The 21,783-nt window shown below is 45.7% G+C and overlaps 1 protein-coding gene across 1 annotated transcript; it reads right to left on the bottom strand.

Moving 5' to 3' along the window:
• Positions 1–46: 46 nt before the first annotated feature.
• Positions 47–21,450, bottom strand: LOC114688632 (serine/threonine-protein kinase PLK1-like). The gene is made up of 11 exons (XM_028863189.2): positions 21,424–21,450; positions 18,912–19,319; positions 10,813–10,981; positions 9,799–9,937; positions 8,988–9,081; positions 7,372–7,591; positions 2,663–2,818; positions 1,847–1,924; positions 966–1,120; positions 668–868; positions 47–529 (listed from the first exon to the last, which is right to left on the bottom strand). The coding sequence occupies exons 1-11, from the start codon at positions 21,448–21,450 to the stop codon at positions 323–325; spliced, it is 1,854 nt and encodes a 617-aa protein (XP_028719022.1). The 3' UTR covers positions 47–322.
• Positions 21,451–21,783: the final 333 nt, after the last annotated feature.

The following is a 21,783-nucleotide window of genomic DNA, read 5'->3' as shown; positions in this document are numbered from 1 at the left end:
GAACAGAGGAATGCTCTGGGTTCCGGGTACTCACAAAAACACAGGATAAGAAAAGATATGCATATATATTGAATAAATATAAAGCCAAGGAAAGAACAGTCAAATTCAATAGAAATATATCTATACAAGTTACACATTAGACTGAGGGCAGGGGAAGAGGTTATAAACTCAGATCCAAACATATACAGAAATAACTCACACAGCAACCCCTTCCCCACCCAGCCCCAAGGCCACGGGCACTGAACAGCAGTCCCGGAAGCCCAGCAACGCAGTCCCAGGCAGAGTCTGCAGAGTGAAGGGCACCAGCCCAAAGGACAGAGGCCTAGGTGTTGTCCTCCAGTCTGCTGCTGGGAGACGTTGAGCTCAGCATCCTGTCTACCATGGTGTGGGCATAGCATAGCTGTCTGCCCAGTTCCTCGCAGCAGCCATATTCCTCCAGAAGGCTCAGGCTGTATGTGTGGAAGTCCCAGTTCTTGTTGATGCAGGTCACAGCTGCCATCATGGGGCACAGGATAAGTTTGGTGTGGTCCTTGGAGGGAAGAAGGGAGTGAGTGAAAAGCTCAGCTGGGGCCTGAGGTTGAGGCAAAGGGGAGGAAGGCCCGCCACCTGGTGAAAGGGACAGCACTTCCACCCCACCCAGCCACCTCAAGTACAGGCCCCTGCACACCTGGAAGAAATTAATCTGTATAGTGCCGTTGCTGAGGTGCAGGATGATGGCGCGGCTTGTGCGGAGCCATTTTTTCAGGTAGGGCAGCCGGGCCAGCTCATCACCTTCCCGGGGTATGGTGTTGGCCCCTGCCATCATGGTGGCCCCTGCCTTCTGCAGGTGTTCATTCATGTAACTTCGGAAATGCTGGAGGAGAGTGATCTGGTTGGAAAGTTGAGACAGGGATTGCAGAATGAGAGCCTGACCCTGAGGCAGACCCCATACCCTGCCACACCCTCTTACAGCAGCCAGTTCCCACCTTCTTCATCAAGGAGTCAGGGTGGGAGCTCATGGTGGGGTAAGACTCCATTCCATCATGGTCTATGTACTGGAGGCTGTCGCCATCATTGTAGAGGACGAGGCATGTTGAGTCATTAAAGAGTGCCCCTGTGCTGTTGTCACAGAGCTGATACCCTAATGGCGGGGGAGGGCTGTCTTAGAAAGGCAGGAAGAGGTGGACAAAGGCTGGGAATAGCTCAGTAGTAGAGTGCTTGCATATATTAGGCCCTAACAATTCTTGGTAACACAGCCACACAATTACGGACTGTAGCATGAATCTTAAAAGTTCTTATTAATAAAATCAAACCCGAGGCCAGTTATTGGGGTCAATGCTGGTAGATCAGAGAGACAGAACAAGCCACAGCTATCTCACCTCACCAGTTCCTCAGCTGGTCTTGTCTCCTCAGACTGGAAGCCTCTGAGTCCTCATCCAGAATGAATCTCAGCTGAACTGTGTTGCTCCATAGCCTGAAAGCTTAACCAGCCAAAATGCATCTAGTTTCTGGTCCTCACGCCTTATATATCTTTTTGTTTTCTACCACCACTCCCTGGGATTAAAGGCTGGCTTTCTGGATTAAAGGTGTGTGTCACCATGCTTGGCTATTTCCAATGTGGCCTTGAACTCACATAGATCCAGAGGGATTTCTATCTCTGGAATGCTAGGATTAAAGGTGTGAGTGCCACCATTTTCTAGCCTTTGTATCTAGTGGCTGTCTGTTCTCTGACCCCAGATAAATTTATTAGAGTACACAATATTTTGGGGAACACAATACCACCACAATGGACATCACTCACTTGTTCACTCAAAGGCTACTATGGCAGCACCATCCCCTGCCCATCGCACACTCTGGAGACACCTACCAAGTCCATACTTCATTGATTGGTCTACCCACTGGCTGACCCAGAAGATGGGGATACATGCAGGATCCTCAGCCTCCTCTGGGATAGAAACAGAGCACTGGTTAAGCCAGTCCCTTCTTCTGTCTTCTCAGATAATCCTCCCCATGAAGCCTGTGGAGGGCTGTGACAGCACAAACCCAGACACCCAAATTGCAGCCCAAGACGTCAAGTCCCAATTCGTTAAGTGGGCCCCTTTACTGTGTCTCAGGAACTGTGGTAGGTGTGGATAGGAAAAGAAAACCCTAGGCTTCTAGAAGGACCCACATACCGACCAGAGGGATGAAGAGTAATCAAAGTCATTAACATCAGGGCTGGTGGAAAGCCTAGTGCCCCAGATTAAAGTGCTGAAGAAACTGAGCAGACCCAACCATTCCTGCAACGCTGGAACCACCTCAGTGCACACGAGTCCCAACTGCAGATACATGAATGTGTCGGAAAAAATGTTATGGAGAATTATTCAGGTTAGGAAGTGCTGGCAGGGGGGTCAGGGTGGTGACAGTGGGCACAAAACCCTGAGGCTGGAGCTGACCTGAGTCTCTTGAGGACCAAGGGATTAATTCCCTGGGCAGAAAGGAGACAGGAGATGCTAGCTGTGCAGAGGTGACCTATCAGTCACCTACAGAGTGAGATGGGGCAGAAGCAGGCAGAAGGCACACCAGGAGGGCCTTGGGTGTCAGGCTAACTCATCTGGATTTTGATCTCCAGGAAATGGGGGGCTCTGCTTGCTGACTGAGATACCCTGCCTTCTCCAGATGGGAAGCTCCCTACAGGACTCACCTTGCCGCACCAGCCTTCGCTCTGAGGGCTTCGAGGCATTGACCCTGGTCAGCTGCTGCAGCATGTCACTGAGGTGGCACTCAATGGCCTCACTTGTCCCCCAAACCACTGGTTCCTCCTTTTCCCAGGGATGGTCAGGCAAGGGTCTCTCTACACCTAAGAAGGTGACATGGCCATTAGCCAGGCACAAAACCACTGGAGGGAGCACAGGCTGCCTGCCACAGCTAGCACTCTTCCCACAGTACCATTGGCTCTCACTGCTGTTGGGAACTGAGTCAGGACCGGGTTGGCGTGTCAGGTATATGGTGCTTACTGAGAGGCCACAAAGCTTTAAGAGCTCAGGCCTCTGCTCCAGGCTGCCCTTCCAGGACACCTGCTGTTGCTGTCCCTCAGGGAGGGAGCCTGAAGGGACCGAGTGAAGCAAAGAACGAAGGGCACCTTGTGCATCCAGGATGGCGGAAGGATGGGTGAAGCACAGTGTAAGCCTTTTGCTTTGTTTGCCTACACATAACTGAGTCTAATGAAATCCACACTGAAGCATTAGTTTGCCTATGTTGATGGGGCTGCGCTGGTCACTGTTGCTGTCTTTATTCTTGAACAATTCACTTCCCCAAACCAGCACGTGTCAGTTCTCCCGTGAAACAGGACATTCCCTAAATTTTCAATTAAAAACAGCAACAACAATCCCACCATACTGTATTGAGAACTTAAGTGTAAAATAAAATATTTAAGCTCTGATTTTAAAACTAGCCAAAAAGGGGCTGGAGAGATGGCTCAACCACTAAGAGCACTGGCTATTCTTGTCAAGAACCTGGCTTTGGTTCCCAGCATTCTTATGGAGGCTCACAACTACCTGTAACTCCAGTTCCAGGGGATCCAAGACCGTCTTCTGGCCTCTGTGGTCACCAGGCATTCATGTGCTACACATTCATATATGCATGTCAAACACCCATTCACAGGAAAAACAAAATGAGAGAGTTTGCAGAATATGTAAAATCAAACTTGTCCAAATAAAACTATTGAAAATGGAGGACGACTACTCCAGGATCACATAACACATGATACAATCCTCTACCTTTGGATAATCTGGAAAATGTCTATAAAACATTTTCATTTATTGCTACTTTACTAAGAAAAAAAGAATCCTAAAGGAGCAGTATTTTAATACCTCCCCATAAGATAGGATCCACAAGTCCAGCACTACAGGAAAGGGAAACAGAAAAGGGGGCTCAGCAATAGCTCAATTAACAGAGTGCTTGTCTAGTGTGAAGCCCTGAATTAACATTCTCAGCTCCTTATAAACTGGCGGTGGTGGTCCACGCCTGTAATCCTAGCACTTGGGAGACAGAGGCAGAAGGAACAGAAGCTCAAGGTCATCCTTGGCTACTGGGAATTCTAAGCAGACTGGGCCACATGAGACACTCTCTCAAAAATTTAAAGGGGAAAATAAAAATTACAGCAATAATTACTACACCAAGATCCACATGTGGGTGCCAAATTTGATGGGCAGCCGTTTTTCAAACAACTTCTTGCAAGATACTTACCAATGACCGAAAAAAACAGTATCTGTAGCAGAGACAGCCTTGTCTCCCCGACACATTGAAAAGAGCACATTCCCTCTGCAGCATTCCTGCTCAGAATGTAGAATCTTCCCTAAATCACGAGGAAGCAACAAACACAACAGGAAAGACACTCATCAGCACCCTCTGAAAATGTCAAGGTCACAAGACACAAGGAAAAACCCAGAGACTGTCACAGGCTGGAGGAACTAAGAAGCTGAGGTCTCTAAATGGGTATGTGCAGTACTGACTTGCACCCTGGTACAGAACAAGGTGATGTTAATGGGGAATCTGTTTGATTGACATGAGGACTAGAGTTTGTTGACAGGATTATCTTGTGGTTAACGTTTTAGTTTTGGTAATTATTCTATAGTAGAGAGATGCTGATAATGGAGGACGCTGGGGGAAGGGCACATAGGAAGTCAGCTCTGTTTTATTTATAACACTTTGTATAGCCCTAAAATTATTCCAAAAAATCCAAGTCATTGAGTCAGGGGTGAGGCACACATTGGTAACCCCAGCATTTGGCAGTTCAAGGCTAGCTTTAACAACATGAGACTCTGTCTCAAAGCACCAAAACCAAAACTAAATCATCGCAAGTCATTTGCCTAAAAATGTAAATCTAATTGAACAGAAAAACTGAGAACGTTGCATTAAATTGGCGGTATATCCACACAGAGAAATAAAGTCCTTCAAGCTACTTCTCAAAGAATACAACCCTTAATGAAATATATTAAGGTCAAATAAAACTGCAAGAAAAAATTAGTAATTCTAAATACAGTGGCACACTCCTATAAGCCCAGCATCTGGGAGGAGAGGGGGTAGTGAGGTCAGAGATTTCAAACCTGAGGCCAGTCTTGGCTTCATAGTCTGTATAAATAAATAAAAAATAAATAAAAATAAATAAATAAAAAATAAATAAATAAATAAAAAATAAATGAAAAAAATGAATAAAAAATGAATGAAAAATGAATAAAAAATGAAGGAAAAAAATGAATGAAATAAAATGAATGAAATAAAATGAATGAAATAAAAAATGAATGAAATAAAAAATGAATGAAATAAAAAATGAATGAAATAAAAATGAATGAAATAAAAAAATGAATGAAATAAAAAATGAATGAAATAAAAAATGAATGAAATAAAAAATGAATGACATAAAAAATGAATGAAAAAAAATGAATGAAATAAAAAATGAATGAAATAAAAAGAAATAAATAAAAAAATGAATGAAATAAAAAATAAAAAAATAAAAATAAATAAAAAATAAAATAAAAAAATAAAAATAAATAAATAAAAATAAAAATAAAAAAATAAAAAATAAAAATTAAAAAGTAAAAAGTAAAAAATTAAAAAGTAAAAAATTAAAAATTAAAAATTAAAAATTAGAGCTGGGAGTGTTGGCACACGCCTTTAATCCCAGCACTCGGGAGGCAGAGCCAGGCGGATCTCTGTGAGTTCGAGGCCAGCCTGGGCTACCAAGTGAGCTCCAGAAAAGACACAAAGCTACACAGAGAAACCCTGTCTTGAAAAAACAAAAAAATTAAAAATTAAAATATAAAAAAATATATAAATAAAAATATAAAAAAAATTAAAAATAAAAAATAAATAAAAATAAAAAATAAAAATAAATAAAAAATAAATAAAAAATAAAAAATAAATAAAAATAAAAAAATAAATAAAAATAAATAAATAAATAAATAAAAATAAATAAATAAAAATAAAAAAAATAAATAGAAGGAAAAAGGAAGGGAGGGAGTCCAAAAAAAAAAAAAAAAAGGAATGCTACCAGGTGAGGTGTCTCACGCCTTTGATCCTAGCACTTGGAAGGCAGAAACAGGTGGATGTCTGTGAGTTGGAGGCCAGCTTGAGATACATAGTGAGATCTTGTGTCAAAAAGGAAGGAAGGGAGGGAGGGAGGGAGGGAGGGAGGGAGGGAGGGAGGGAGGAGGAAGGAAAGAAAGAAGGAAGGAAGGAAGGAAGGAAGGAAGGAAGGAAGGAAGGAAGGAAGGAAAGAAAGAAAGAAGAAGGAAGGAAGGAAGGAAGGAAGGAAGGAAGAAGGAAGAAGAAAGGAAGAAAGAAAGAAAGGAAGGAAGGAAGGAAAGAAACAAGAAAAAGAAACTGTGAAGACAATATGGGATTAGATTAATGCTCACAGTCCTGAAGGTTGTGCTGGTGTCTGTCATATCTGTTTTCAAGAAGTATACACAGAAGCATTAACAGAAGAAAGTTTGCTCTTAGGGCAGGAGAGATGACTCAGTGGTTAAGAACACTGACTGCTCTTCCAGAGGTTCTGAGTTCAATTCCCAGCAACCACATGGTGGCTCATAGCCACCTGTAATGAGATCTGGTATCCTCATAATAAATAAATAAATCTTTTTTAAAAAAAAACAACTAAGTTTGCTCTCAATCAGTTAAGAGAAACACATAGAGGATTGATGATGAAAACATCAAAAGAAATGTAAACAGACTGGGAAAAGAGGGTCAGATGCTTCCTGTTCGTTCTTCTACCTATTTAATCCTTTGTTTTCTTTTTCAGACAGTTTCTCTAACAGCTCTGGCTGTCCTGGTACTCGCTCTATAGACCAGGCGGGCCTCGAACTCACAGATGTACTTTAGTTTAAGTATAAAATGGCAGACTGCTGGAGTTGGCTGTAGTGACATTTCAAAAGTGAGATGTGCTGACAAACCTGTAATCCAGAGCCCTAGGCAGGAGGACTGACTCCAGAGCAGCCTGGTGACAATGAGAGACCTGTTCCTGACAGACAAAACACAAGCACTCAAAGGGGTGAAGGTGCAGAGTGAACCATGGCTGAGAATGAGAACTGAGGATGGGTGCCGTGTTATACTCCATGTCTATACCTGACAAGTTCCAGCATTCAACAAAACATGCAAAAGAGACAATAGAGACTTTTAAAAGTAATCAAAAAGAATTTCCTGGGCTTGGTGTTCAGTCCATTTTTTTCCTTATCAGATCAAATGGGTTGATTCAGTCTGTTCTTCCTGCCAAGCCCAAGAGTCAGAAGAACCCAGGGACCAGACCTCAAGGAGAGGACCCACCTCTGGGGGCAGAGTAAGGTGCACGCACCCCGAAATGCACCCTGGAAATCTGGGCTCTCTGCAGTCTACCCTGCCAAGACCAAGCTTCACCTTTCTCGAGGACCATGAGAGGCTTCCTGCTGCTGGGGTCCAGGCCGCTGGGAGCTACTGACAACCTTGGTGGGATGGTGAGGCAGGTGATGGGCAGACGGGCAGGGATATAGCCAGAAGTGAAAAACTCATCTTTGAGCAACTCCTCAATGGTGGGGCGGGCAGTGGGTTTTGCCTGAAGCATCTTCTGGATGAGGGAGGCAGCAACGGGATTGATGTGCTGGAGGGGAGAAGCAGAGCCTAAGTGAGATGAGACAGGGACCCCACCTGACATGTGGCTGCTCCTATCTCAAATATACCATAGCTCAGTGGCCATAAGCTCCACCAGGTCCTCCACCCCAGCTTTAGCAAGGACCAATGTCACCCTGATGGTGAGAAGGATCATTTCCTGCCACTTGGCACTCAATATTAACTGGGGACGATTTCCGCAGCTTGCCCTTGCAAAGCACATTTAGTTATTTGCCACCAGAGGGGCCTCCAGGTCCCCAGACCTGTGTTTAAATCCCAGTTCCGCCCCCAGGATTCCAGCTCTGACAAATAGCCTGGGCTTTCTGGCCCACCAAGGCGTATCTGTAGAATGGGGGAGCGGTACCATACCTGGGACCCCACCACGTGGGACACCTGGTATATGGGATAAACCCTAGAACAGGCCTGTCAGTCAGAGCATTAACTCTAGGCTTCTTATGTATCAGGAATGCAGTCTTGGATGTTAATTCATTTGGGCCTCACAAAAACTCCTAAAAACTCCCTCCCCCTATATAGTTTGAGAAAGGATTTCACTATATAGCTCAGGCTAGCCTGGAACTTGAGATTCCCCTGCCTCAGCCTCACAAAAGTGAAGACTACTCACTTCACTACTATGGCTCACTTTAGATGAAGAAGCAGGCTCAGAACTGAGAAAGTGCCCCTGTCTGAGAATACACACACACAGCCTAGGTGATAAAGCCAGGACTTATACCACAGCAGTCCAGCTGGCTCACGCCAGTCCATGCCGTCTGCAGTGAGCTGATTCTCTGTGACATAGCTACTCTATATACAAGTCAAGGACACCAGTTTGAAAGTGGCCATATGTCCCACGTAGACCTAGTCCCTAGAAATGGGTTATCCCTTCAAATGGATGTATGTCTTTGGTTGTGAAAAAAAGATGTCATTTTGTCACTGGAAGCCCTTGGGGAAACTTCCACGTTGTACATGGGAAGCCTGGTTCACAAGAGTCAAGCCATCATCTGCTAAACACAGCTCAGCTGGGTGGAGATGGTCCATGTCCCAAGCTTAAGCATGTCTGCCTCTTCTCCCCATTTTCTCCCTGCACTTTACATCCATTCAGGAAGCTGGGCATGGGACTCAGTTGGCAGAGTGCTTGCCTATAAGCACAAAACCCAGTTCAGTTCCCAGTATACCCCATAAAGCCAGCCTGGTGCTGCATGCCTGTAATCTCAACACTTGGGAGGTAGAGGCAGGAGAATCTGACATTCAAACTCAACATGCAGCGAGTTCAAGGCCAGCCTTCAGACATACATTCTGTGGCTATATTAGAGGCAAGGCTGTCCTCAGGATATAGCTGGGCTCAGTGAATAGCTTTTGGGTAAAACAAAATAAAATTGTGTTGCTGTCACCTTGGGAACACTGTATTCATTTGGTTTCATCCGGAGATAGGTTTCTTTTTCGAATGAGGTCTCAAAAGGTGGCTTGCCCACTAGCAAGGTGTACCTGAAGGTACAAGGAAGAATTTTGCTTAAACTCTCAGGAAAGTCCAAATGCATAAGTCATTGTCTAGAGGAAGGGGGCTGTGCTGGAGTCACTGACTAGGAAGAGATGGGGATGGTCTCCAAGTCTGCCTAGTGCCACGGTAACCTTGGCTAGGACAAGCCCTCAGAAGAATGTAGCTGATAACACCTGGATACTAAGGGGCCAGGAATTCCCCAGCTCTGGGCTGCAGTAATAGAGGACTCCAAGGAGCCCAGAGGCCACTGCTATCCACCGCAGGCCACCATGATGGGACTTCTGACTACCATCAGCCTTTCTGATGATCTAATTCTCCCATTAGTGCTCATCAGTGCTTCCAAAGCCTTCTTGAAAGTCCGCCAGGGACACAATTAAACCCAGGTTCAGAACTGAGATTCCATAGTCCTAACAAGTCCTCAGGTATTGATGGTTTGGGTCTGTGCATGCTTTTAGTAAACAGCAAAGAGCTGGAGGAAGAATTGTAGAGAATTTCTCGTCCCTTCTCTGGACCATAAGTCCAAGCTACAGGAAATCCTACATCCTACACCAGATTGATAAGGAAATAGGGCTTCATGTGGGCAACCTGCTCCCTGAAATAGCCTTTCTCTAAGGAAGAAGGATTCAGAGGGTAAGGACAACTGGGTGAAGTGCCTCAGAAAGCCCCATTGAGACCCATAGCTCCTGAGTCCATTCCCAGCTTACATGATGCACCCGATGGACCATACATCCTCCTCAAAACTTCCCAGTCTCACTGCTTTGGGAGCTACGAAGTTCTGGGGGCTACAAAAGGTCTTCATTTGTTCCTCTTCATATTCCACTTTGGTTGCCAGCCCGAAACCCCCTGGGACAGAGGAAAGAAGAGAGGGCGCTCAGCTGCTAGGTGTGGGTCACCTGTGGTTGCAGACAGCTGCCTCAGGTCTGACCATTGAGAATCAGACTCCAAAGTCTCTGTTCCGGGAACCTTTCTACTTTGCTGGCCCTGGCTGGCTTCCCACTGCTCTTTACACTGCTCTTTTAGAGAGCAGGGCTAGGGCAATAAGATGGCTCAGTAGGCAGAGGTGCATGCCTCTAAGACAGATGGCTGGAGTTGACCCTGGGACTCACACAGTGCAAGGGGAAAACCGACTCCTGAAAGTTACCTCCTATCCCCACCCCTCACGTAAATAAATGACATTTAAGACCCGTGACAACAGAATTGGATGCACTGGGGAACCAAGTAAACACTCTTCGGACTGCTGATGGACAAGATAAGAAAGGTGACATGGGTACAGGGGCTGAGGCAAATCAGAGTCTCAAGGGAACAGGACTTTTCAGCTCAGTAAAGGGACAGCTAAGGGAATGCTGCCAGCCTTGCTCCATGGCATACATCTAGACCTCCAGTTTAAAAGGGAAACTGAGGAGCACCTGGCTCAGTGCTGTGAGATAGGGTAGTAATTGGGGGAGGCACCCCCAAGTAAACTATTATTTTCAGAACTACTGTATTGAGATACACAAGAGAGCAACAGCAAACACAAAAACAAAAAGAGCAAATGCATCTAAAGGCAAGACACTGGCGTGTGGGCCCCTCACTTTCCATTTCTAGACTAGAGGGCGTTCTGGAGGGCAGCACCTCCATGTCCCACCGGCCCTCCATTTCTCTGGCTCCCGTTCTCCCAGATTTCCTCTCCTTGCTTCCTCTTGTACTGGCACCAGGCACCCGCAGGTCCAGCACCTTACCTATTTTCACCTCCATATCCTCGTTCAGGAAGACGTTGCTCAACCTAAGGTTCCCGTGAATGACCTGATTGTGGTGCAGGTACTGGCAGCCCAGGATTATCTGCCTTAGGTAGTAGCGCGCCTCCAGCTGGGTCAGGGCTTTCCTCCTCTTGTGCAGCTCCAGGAGGGACTGAGGGAGAAGGAAGAAGTTACTGAAGCCCACCGAAAAGGGTGGCCAGCTGGATGGGACCAGGACTAAGCTCTCGGGATTAAAGGGAGGTCTTGGCATACTCCTGATGATTCTGCCCATACACTGGTCATTATCATTCACAGGACCCTCTCCTGTTAATGCGTGCCCTTATCCAGAGTCTTTTCTCAACCCCACTCAGCACCCTCACTAGAAGCCTTTCCATAATCGCTTGAAACCCAAGCACTCCTCTAAGGCTACTCCAAGGCATCTGTAACCCCTTTGCCAGCAAATTCACAGTGTGAGCACCCCAGTCCCACAGCAGAAACACTCACCCTCTCCCGACAAAGTTCCAAAATCACAAACACAAATTCACTGTCTTCGAAAACGCTGTGGAAGCCGACAATGTGTTGATGTGAGAGGCTGCGGTGAATGGAAATCTCTTTGGACAGCTTCTTCTTCTGGGAGGGTGTGAGCAAAGACTTAGGCACGATCTTGGCTGTGAACACCTCTTTTGTGTCTGGGTCTGAGATCTCAAAGCATTTGACAACGCCTGCTTCACTCAGAAAGCGTCCCCTTACATAAAGGCACCTGCTGCGTTTGTCCACTAAGACCTCTGGAATCTCTTTCAACAGTGGGGTGGCCACTGGGACCTGCATCTCCCTGGACCCTGGCTTTCCGGAGGTCGGCTGGTGCTCCACCCAGCTTTCCAGCTTTGGCTGATGCTTTCATGCTCCTAAACTTGCTCTGCTCCCCCTGGAATTCAAACAAGGCTCTGAGAATCTTTCAAAGGCCTGTGAGGTGCTGATTGGCCACAGGGATTCAAAACGGAAGCCACCCAGCACTCTGCATCATGTGAGTGCTCTAATGGTGCAGCTCCTTTTAAAACCTGTATCTTTTTTTTTTTTTTTTTTTTTGAGACAGGGTTTCTCTGTGTAGTTTTGCGCCTTTCCTGGAACTCACTTGGTAGCCAAGGCTGGCCTCGAACTCACAGAGATCCGCCTGGCTCTGCCTCTCGAGTGCTGGGATTAATGGCTTGCGCCACCACCACCAGGCTAAAACCTGTATCTTGTGAGCAAGAAACTTGATGGGCAGGGACTTGAGGATTGAATGCACGTGGGATAGCCTAGGAAACTAAGAACTAATTGGATACAGGTTAGTTGATTCTGTGAGTCTTCTTGTGGTGTCCTTGACCCTCGGGTTCCTACAATCCTTTCTCCTCCTGTTCTCTAGGATTCACTGAAATCCTTCTAGTATTTGGCTGTGAGTTTTCATCAGTTTCCATCATTTGGTGAATGGTGCCTCTCTGTTAACTTTTTTAAAAAGATCATTTGCAGATTGCCCTGTGCCCTGTGGCCACTAGATCTATGGTCAAGTCTACAGTGGTCTTCAACCTCGGTATAGATAGCCACCCTTAAGCTGAGTCTTCCTCTAGCTATTTGCAAAGTTCCCAAGGCAGAAGAAAACTTTGCTGCTCTGAGCATTTGAAAGGAAGTATTTGGTTGCGAGTGTTTCTCCTTTCACTGAATTATTCCAGGATTCATGTCTGGCTGGTGACATTATGTGCCATAGTCACTCATATGAAGGCCATCTATGGGGTGAAATTTAAGGATGAGAATGTCATTCTGAACATTCAGGTCCTAGTATTTTGTCCATGGCAAATGATGAACCAAGACAAACAATTTCCAGTTTTCATTTGCACTGCAGAGACTCAGTGTTTTCATGGCAAACACATGGTCCTTGGGAATGCTAAAGAAGACATGAGCACTGTTGGAGCCATGAGCACCTTGGGTCCAAGAAGAGCAAGTTCAGCAAGAAGCTCGCCACTGCCAACTATGGGACAGCTGTGACAGTTCTGACTGACCTACACCTTAAACACCAGACCCTCCCATCTGCAGCTCAGAGGGCACCCATCCAACTGTGGCACCCATCCTTCTGCTATTAATATCTTATAGTCCTTGTGTCCTGCTGCTCTTCTTTGGGTCTGTAATTTCCTCATTCCCCTGATGTTGAGCTGGATTGCATAGTTAAGATTATTATTATGAGTAGAAACTAAATAATGGAAAGAAAGACACCATGTTATAACAAATCAATACCTTCAATCTCAAAAGTGTTTTATTTTGCCAAGTAGAGGGGAGGCTGGGGAGGAGCTGGTAGTTCAATCTTGGGGTAGCAAGCTGAAAAGCCAAACACTAGAGCTGCTAATTTCCTTCCAATGCTCCTTTGATGCTAAAGCATCTGTATTCTGATTCCTAAATGCCTTCCTAAACATCTCCTGACAGATTCCCTAGTAAACACATGCAACTCCTCCAGACCTTTGCTGCTGCTTTGAAAGTCTATTAGTGCTGCTAGGCAAGGGAACCTCTGAATGTTACTTTCTTTATAGAGAAGCGAAGAGCCCTAACTTAACATTAGGGTAGCCATGACAGGCTGCAAACTAACAATATTAGAACTAGGTCTCACCATTACAATAACCAGGAAAAGCCACAAATGTACCCTGCAGGAGACAATCAGAATTGAGACAAACAAGTACTAAGTGCTCATTAAGGATAGCATACTTAATTTGTATATAGACTGCCAATTTCCTTGCAGCCAGTACCAACCACTGTTTGACAGAACCTCTGTTACCTCACTCCTGCCCAATCAGGAGTTCAACCCCCATCTGAATCCAGAATTCCCCTAAACCCCATCTTTTACTCCTTAAAAACTTTGGCTCAATTGAACTCAACGCTCTCCCTCATCCAACCACTGTGACGGAATGGATGAAGAACCCAAGCTGGATCTTGCATTAAAGGTTCTTTGCTTTTGCATATGAACTTGGACTCCTGGTGGTCTCTGAGGGGCTCATGATATGGGTGTAATAGGAAGTAGGTTGTGAAAGGAGAACTTGGCATTTGTTTGTTCGTTTCTGAAATTGTATCATGGATTAAATGTGGTATGAAGAGATTGTACTGAGAGTTAAGATCAAGACTGTGATTTTTTTCCATCTTAGCATCAGACTGCTTAGTTATAAAGTAGGTGTATTATTAGATCTGTTTACCATTATATTGTGAATTGACTCAGGTATCAGGAAGATAACCTCTTGCCTTAGCCTGTCATGACTAGTTGAAACTGGTAACTAAAATCTTTAGGAACTCCCTTTTCTCTCATAGTTTCAAGAGACAGTAAATTATATATTATCTGTCATGTAAAGGACTAAGTGACCGCAGTGAGGCCAACAGTGGAAGGATGTGATAAAGTGTGCCATGTAGAGGTTGTTCTCTCTCTCTCTCTCTCTCTCTCTCTCTCTCTCTCTCTCTCTCTCTCTCTCTCTCTCTGTCACACACACACACACATCTAGAAAGGTGACTATGAGACGGGAGGAGGGGAACTAATGGGAGGAGGGAGGCAACGAGGATAATGGTGTCTATGAGATGAACGCAGAAAGTCAATCTGTTTGGGGTGGAGAGAGGGAAGGTCTATTTGAAGGAGTGGGAAAGGTAGTGAGAGCATAAATGAAAACATAACATATGAAAATGTCAGAGCAGCTCGGCTCTATGCTAAATATAAAAATCCACAAAACAAAATGAAGCTGAGGTGTGCATGGAACAGCACAGCACCCAGGGTCAAACATCATCAGCTCCTGGAGGCAGTTTCCAGTTAATGAAGGTCTAGATTGGGTTCGCAGGTCAGTGGGAAGTTGTTGCCACCTTTCCAGCAGGGGCCCATTCATCCGCTCTTTTCTATACACAGAAACATTTTCCATGAATGCTCACGGAGATGGACGTGCTGAGGAGCCATGCCAAGAATCTGCTCAAGAAACATATTTCATGTAGAGGTGCACACCCACAGTGTCATTTACTCAGGAGGCCCAGGCAGGTGTAACACTTGAACTTGGGGCTTTAAGATCATCCTGAGCATCATAGTAAAGACCAGCCTCAAAAAAATACACATGATAAACTTAGTGTTCATATAATTTTTTCTTCCTATGGTATGTTTCTTCCCTAGTCTAGGGATGTAGGTCAATTGGTCCTGGGCTCCATCCTCAACACTCACACAAATAGGGCATGGTGCTGCCTGCCTGTAACTGAAGGACATGGGAGGCGAAGGCTGAAGGATCAGAAGTTCTAGGTCATCCTTGCTACACAGTGAGTAAAAGGCCAGCCAGGAGTACACGAGACCCTGTCTCATTAAGACACATGTACTGTCTCTCACACAGGTATCCTTGCTTTGAAAATTTTCTTTTGTGTGTTTTTGGAGTACATGTGGAAGCCAGGTAATTAGAGACAGGCCACTGGGGATGGATTCATGAGGGCAGGTGGATTTAGTAAAATATAGGTAAAAAGTCAAGGTAGAGGGGGGGATGCTCGGAGTGGGAGGGTTCAAACATGGATGGGGAAGTGACACATTGGAAAAGACTTAACTAGAATGAAGGGCATATGAAAAAGCTATAAGAAAACCTACATCTTGCAGCCAAAGTAAAAAATATAATCAGAAGGGATAGTAAACACAGGTTGCATGAAAGAATGGGGGAGAACATTCCAGGTTAAAGGCATAAGTGGGGCTGGCAGCAGGCTGGTAGGGGAGAGTGGGGTGGGGAGGGTAAACTGTGAAGGGGTGAGTTAACAAAAACTAAATATGTCTGAGCCGGGCAGTGGTGGCGCACGCCTTTAATCCCAGCACTCGGGAGGCAGAGGCAGGTGGATCTCTGTGAGTTCGAGGCCAGCCTGGGCTACAGAGTGAGTTCCAGGAAAGGCGCAAAGCTACGCAGAGAAACCCTGTCTCGAAAAAAATAAAATAAAAAAAATAAAGATGTCGGAAGAAGCCTTTTGACCATCCAGCCTTTGAAAGCTAATTAAAAATGAAACAAAGAGAAAAGGATGCTGGTAAGGATACTGTCCCATGTCATTTCCACGCCAGTGCAGTAAGAGGCTTATCTGTGAATGAAGCAGACCCTGAAAGAGTCAATGAGGAGGTTTTGTAAGGCTGGTCCTTTAAAAGCTGGAGATCCAAAGATTAACAAAGCTACAATTTTAACTAGGTGCTGATGTCCATTTCTTAATCTGCAGAACCTGTGATTTCAGTGCCCATAATGGAACCGAATGAATGAATTGATTAACTGAATAAAGCATGCAAGCTGGGAGACACCATGAGCAGAAGAAAATGAGATTGAATGGGTTTTCCCACTTGGTGGTCATTAGGGACTTGCTGGATGAATAATTACAGTGGAGGAAATGTCCACGTGTGACCTCGCTACAACTTAACAGCCAGGTGAATCGTATATGGAACAAGTTACATACGCCAGAACAGCAGGAGTTACAGTTCCCTGGGTCTGATGCCTCACACCTGTTTATCAGGGTTTGGGAGACTGAGGTAGGAGATTACAGGCATGTAGAAGGTACCAAGTTATGTGGGTGCTGAGGATTGAACCCAGGGCTTCATGCATGCTACACTTCTAGTCCCTGGAAGGAATATGAAATTTAGACAAAACCCTTTAAATTTTTAATATGGATTTTTGTGCAAATTTGAGGTCAGCATGGGCTACATGGTGAGACTGTGTCTAAAGAGTAATGGTTCAATGACATCATGGAAACAGGTCAGAAAAGGACCAGAAAATATCCTTTGAATTCAGCAAAGGGTTTAGATACCAATTTTAGGCGATAGATTTGCTCATTACTTTGACATAGCTATGCTTACTTCTAACACTGTGCATAGCACAAGGTATTTCCTAAAATACCTTATTTGATATTGTTCTTGTTTGGCAAAAGTCAATTTAACTTACATTTATATTTCAGTGGCAATAACAAGACCAATTTCAACATATTAATGTTACCCACTGCATGCAGATTCTGGGAGGAAAGACAACAGAAAGAACTCACACTAAACGTAGTCTATGCTGGAATAAGGCAGTGGGTGAAGCTCAGGGCCACAGTACTTTGCTGGAATTCAAGAAGCAGTTCTCAACCTTTGGGCCTTGACCCCTTTATGAACCTCTAGTTCCAAAAATATTTACATTACAATTCAAAACAGTACCAAAATTACAGTTATGAAGTAGCAATGAAAATAATTTTATGGTTGGGGATCATAATATGAGGAACTCGGGGTGTTTAAGGAGGCACTGAAAATGCCTGATCTGGAAAGACATTGAATGGCAGAGAGGCTAACACATGCGTCCAGGAAACAACTGTAAATCACGTGCGGACAGTAACTGGGAAAGATCATCATAGATTTGATCGTGAAGCTCAACTTCAATGACTTTAAAATGTTACATCATCTCTATAAACAAAATGTGATATCCTCTGTTAAGGGGAGATGTTTAACCAGCCACGGTGGATCATGTCTAGAATTCCAGTCCCCAAGAGGTTAAGTCAGGAGGATTGCCTCGAGTATTGAGGCCACGCCCCATCTGAGGGCACACCACGGAAGCCTCCTGTGGTTGGTGCTTTCCCATTTCCCAGCTCCATAGAGCTGAGAGAGGCAGGGCGCTACGGTAGCCCTGCCCCCCTCCCCCCCCCCTGTGCTAGTATTTAGTGCTTTCCAAGTGGGGCTGGAAGCCTGCACCTCTGAGAGAAATCTCGAAGGCACGCCCCCTTCCAGCCCTTTGCTGGAAGATACCGACCAAGTGCGAGCTTGGTACTCACCCAGAATGCTGCCTGCAGAAACACCCTCCAGTTGCAAGGATACACGGGCCTCTCTGCCTCCTAGGCCCTGAGAAGCTTGCAGAAAACTGGCACACTCCTCCGAGTGGGACGTGGGGTGAGTTGCGGGTGCAGCAGGGCAGAATTTAGGGGCGTCCCCGAGGACTGGTCAAGGCTAAAGCCTGGGCCGACAGGCATCCGAGCCAGAGAATGGGGGTCCTTAAAGCAACTCCCTGAATCCACCCCAGACTGGAGGCCCAAACTCTCTCGGGGGTTCTCTGTGCATGCTCCTGAGCTGAGGTCCCAATTTTCTACAGTACAGCACTGATGTGATTAACCTTGCTAGGGAGCTTGGGAAGTATCGGAGCATTGATCCTTTCTTCTCACAAGTCAGGTTTTCTTCTTTCCTGAAAGGAGTTTTGTATCACTGATAAGGGAAGAGTCAGGGAGTTAGGAAATAATTGCTTGAAAGTAATGTCTGGAAATTGACAAAAGTCTACACCTGGGTGATGCTGGGGAATTCTAGGCAGAGTCTCTACCCCTGAGCCACAACCCCAGCCTCTCATAAGAGGATCCTAGGCAGGGACTACACCCCTGAGCCAAACCACCAGCCCCTCACTGGGGGATTCTAGGTGGGGGCTCTACCTCTTAGCCACGCCCAAGTCTCTCACTGGGGGACCCTAGGCAGGTGCTCCAACCCTGAGCCGTGCCCTTACCCTGAAAAGAATTGTTTTTAATAAAATACATTTACTTCTGAAGGCTGAAAGAACAAGGAATGGGTTGATGCTGCTAATAGCCTGCTAACAGCACCTCACCTATTTTCACCTCCATATCCTCGTTCAGGAAGACTTTGCTCAACCTAAGGTTCCCGTGAATGACCTGATTGTGGTGCAGGTACTGGCAGCCCAGGATTATCTGCCTTAGGTAGTAGCGCGCCTCCAGCTGGGTCAGGGCTTTCCTCCTCTTGTGCAGCTCCAGGAGGGACTGAGGGAGAAGGAAGAAGTTACTGAAGTCCACCGAAAAGGGTGGCCAGCTGGATGGGACCAAGACTAAGCTCTCGGGATTAAAGGGAGGTCTTGGCATACTCCTGATGATTCTGCCCGTACACTGGTCATTATCATTCACAGGACCCTCTCCTGTTAATGCGTGCCCTTATCCAGAGTCTTTTCTCAACCCCACTCAGCACCCTCACTAGAAGCCTTTCCATAATCGCTTGAAACCCAAGCACTCCTCTAAGGCTACTCCAAGCCATCAGTAACCCCTTTGCCAGCAAATTCACGGTGTGAGCACCTCAGTCCCACAGCAGAAACACTCACCCTCTCCCGACAAAGTTCCAAAATCACAAACACAAATTCACTGTCTTTGAAAACGCTGTGGAAGCCGACGATGTGTTGATGTGAGAGGCTGCGGTGAATGGAAATCTCTTTGGACAGCTTCTCCTTCTGGGAGGGTGTGAGCAAAGACTTAGGCACGATCTCGGCTGTGAACACCTCCTTTGTGTCTGGGTCTGAGATCTCAAAGCATTTGACAACGCCTGCTTTACTCAGAAAGCGTCCCCTTACATAAAGGCGCCTGCTGCATTTGTCCACTAAGACCTCTGGAATCTCTTTCAACAGTGGGGCGGCCACTGGGGCACTGGGACCTGCATCTCCCTGGACCCTGGCTTTCCGGAGGTCGGCTGGTGCTCCAGCCAGCTTTCCAGCTTTGGCTGTTGCTTTCAGCTCCTAACTTGCTCTGCTCCCCCTGGAATTCAAACAAGGCGCAGGAATCTTTCAAAGGCCTGCGCATTGCTGATTGGCCACAGGGATTTAAAAGGGAAGCCACCCAGTACTCTGCATCATGTGAGTGCTCTAATGGTGCAGCTCCTCTTAAAACCTGTATCTTGTGAGCAAGAAACTTGATGGGCAGGGACTTGAGGACTGAATGCTCATGGGATAGCCGGGAAACCAAGAACTAATTGGATATGCAGAGATCGTCAGCCTGACCAGATTTGGTCCTGGTTTCTTCTTCTCAGCCAGAGTGCTCATGTGGTTCACCTGTGCCTCATTGTTCTGTGAGGATCTAACACCTTCCTCTGGCTTTGAAGTGGCTTCTGGGGATTCCAACTCATAGCAGGTGCCCTGTCTGCTGAGCCGTCTTTCCAGCAATCCCCACTCTTTAAATTTTTAATTAATTAATTTTTAAATAATTTAATAAAAACTGTCTTTCTAAGCTGCCTAGATAGGCTTTGGACTCTGCAGCCCTGCTTCAGCCTCTATATGCCGATATTACAAGAGTACACCACCACTCTTGGGTTATTTAAACTTTTCATTGAAATATGGTGTGCTTATAGAAAACCGGTCTGGTTATAATTGCACATGTTGAGTTTCCTCTAGCTGGACACATACTGTATAAAGAGTATCCAGACTAAAAAAGAAGGCACTTCCAACATACCAGAGGTCCCCTGTGAGTGCTGTTGGGTCCTGGGAACCACCTCTAGCAATCCTACTATTCTAGTCAGAGGACTGGGCAGGTATTAGGTCTGGCTGCTGTGGTTTGTTAGAATGTTGCAAAGCAAAAGCAACACAGAAAAAGGCAGCATGGGGGCAGGGAAGGCAGGCCCAGCAGCTCGGGCCTATTGGATGAGTGCTCTACTACCTGCCTCCTTCCCAACCCTGTGCGAAGCTCTTATAGCAAAAGCTACTGTCAGTGGGATCCACTCAGCTAGTCCAACTTTTCATTTTAAAAAATGATTAGCCTTTAAAGGGGGCTATATGTAAAAGACACAAAACCATTTTTTTTTTTTTGCCATTAGTATTTTTATGCAACTTGACCAGAGAACTGTGCTGAGGAACTGGTGACAATATGTTATGGACTGAACTGTGTCCCCTCTCCCAATTTCTAAGCGAGGCCTTGAAACCATGACTTAAGAAGTTGTTGGACCTGTGAGATGGCTCAGTATGTAAAGGCACTTGCCACTCAGCCTGATGCCCTGAGTTAGAGCCTCAGAGCCCACATGGTAGATCCCCAAAGCCCACTCCCCAAAGTTGCCCTCTGCTTCCACACTTGTGTTCATACACACACACACACACACACACACACACACACACACACACACACACACACGGGAGGGAGAGACTCACACAATAATAGTAAAATATCTTTTTAAAAAAGGTTAAGTCGGGATTACATTGAGTTTTAAGGCTAGCTTGATGTCCCAAAAAAGAAGTGGGTGAGGAAAAGGGAGAAGGGAAGAAGGGGCCCTCTTTTCAGAAGAAAACGACAGCATTTTCCAGACTGAACCCATGGCTTGGCATGACACCTGGCAGGCTCAAGTGTTTGCAGTTTTATCTCTGCTCTAAATGCCCTCATAACAGAAAGATCCTAAATCCCCTCATAACAGAAAGACCCTGGCACCAGACTTTCACTATGATCAACACCACACCTGCCTCTCTAAGTCTCTGAACCAGACTTTATCATGGACCTGGGTTCCGGCAGATGAAAAGCTGCTTTAAGTCTTAGGAGGAGTCATTGGGGAGGTCTCCTCCAAGTCCACGACAACCTTTGCACAGAGAAGTTCTGAGGGTTGGGGATATGGTTTAGTGCTTGCCTAGAATGCACACACTACTGTGTAGATTGAGTACAGGTACAAGCCTGTAATCTCAGAACTCTAGAAGCAGGGGGTCAGTTCAAAGACATCCTTAGCTATAGGGTAAGTTGAAGACCAATCTGGACTACACAAGACCCAGTTTCAAAGAATTAAATTTGAGTGCAAATCCATACCTCATAATTCTTGCTGTCAAGACATCCAAATTTTCAAAGAAATGGATGAGAGGACTACAGACGCACCCACAAGAGTAGCCCGACTGTTGTCATCTCGCCAAGGCCAGCATCTACTTAGGCTCATAGTGCTACAGGTGTGGGAAAGTGATCTTAAAAGTGGTTGCCTTCCCACCCAAGTTCTGAGATTGGCCACTGGGAATCAATCGCACCACTGAGAAATTTCTATCTAGGAAAGGGATAGTTGGAGTCTGACCCCCACCCCAGGTCCATGCCATTCCTAGCTACACCAGTGGTTTGCAATTTTGATTGCAGTTAGACTTCTCCATTCCAGGGTGGGGAGTGGGTGGGTGTTATTTCACAGTGCTAATGTCCCAAGTGTCTGTTTTTAGGTCAGGTTGCTCTCAAACATTAAAGAGCAATGAACGT

The sequence above is a fragment of the Peromyscus leucopus genome, chromosome 18, assembly GCF_004664715.2.
Source record: "Peromyscus leucopus breed LL Stock chromosome 18, UCI_PerLeu_2.1, whole genome shotgun sequence".
Lineage (NCBI taxonomy): Eukaryota > Metazoa > Chordata > Mammalia > Rodentia > Cricetidae > Peromyscus > Peromyscus leucopus.
Note: the sequence above shows the minus strand (reverse complement) of the source record. Positions and strands in the feature narration are given on the sequence as shown.

Coding starts and splice junctions, on each gene's coding strand:
- LOC114688632 (XM_028863189.2), bottom strand. CDS start 21,450: ATGACAACAGTCGGGCTACTCTTGTGG. Junction 10,982..18,911: donor TGGAACTTTGTCGGGAGAGG/GTGAGTGTTTCT, acceptor CTTCTCCCTCAG/TCCCTCCTGGAGCTGCACAA. Junction 869..965: donor CTGACTCCTTGATGAAGAAG/GTGGGAACTGGC, acceptor CTTTCCAACCAG/ATCACTCTCCTCCAGCATTT.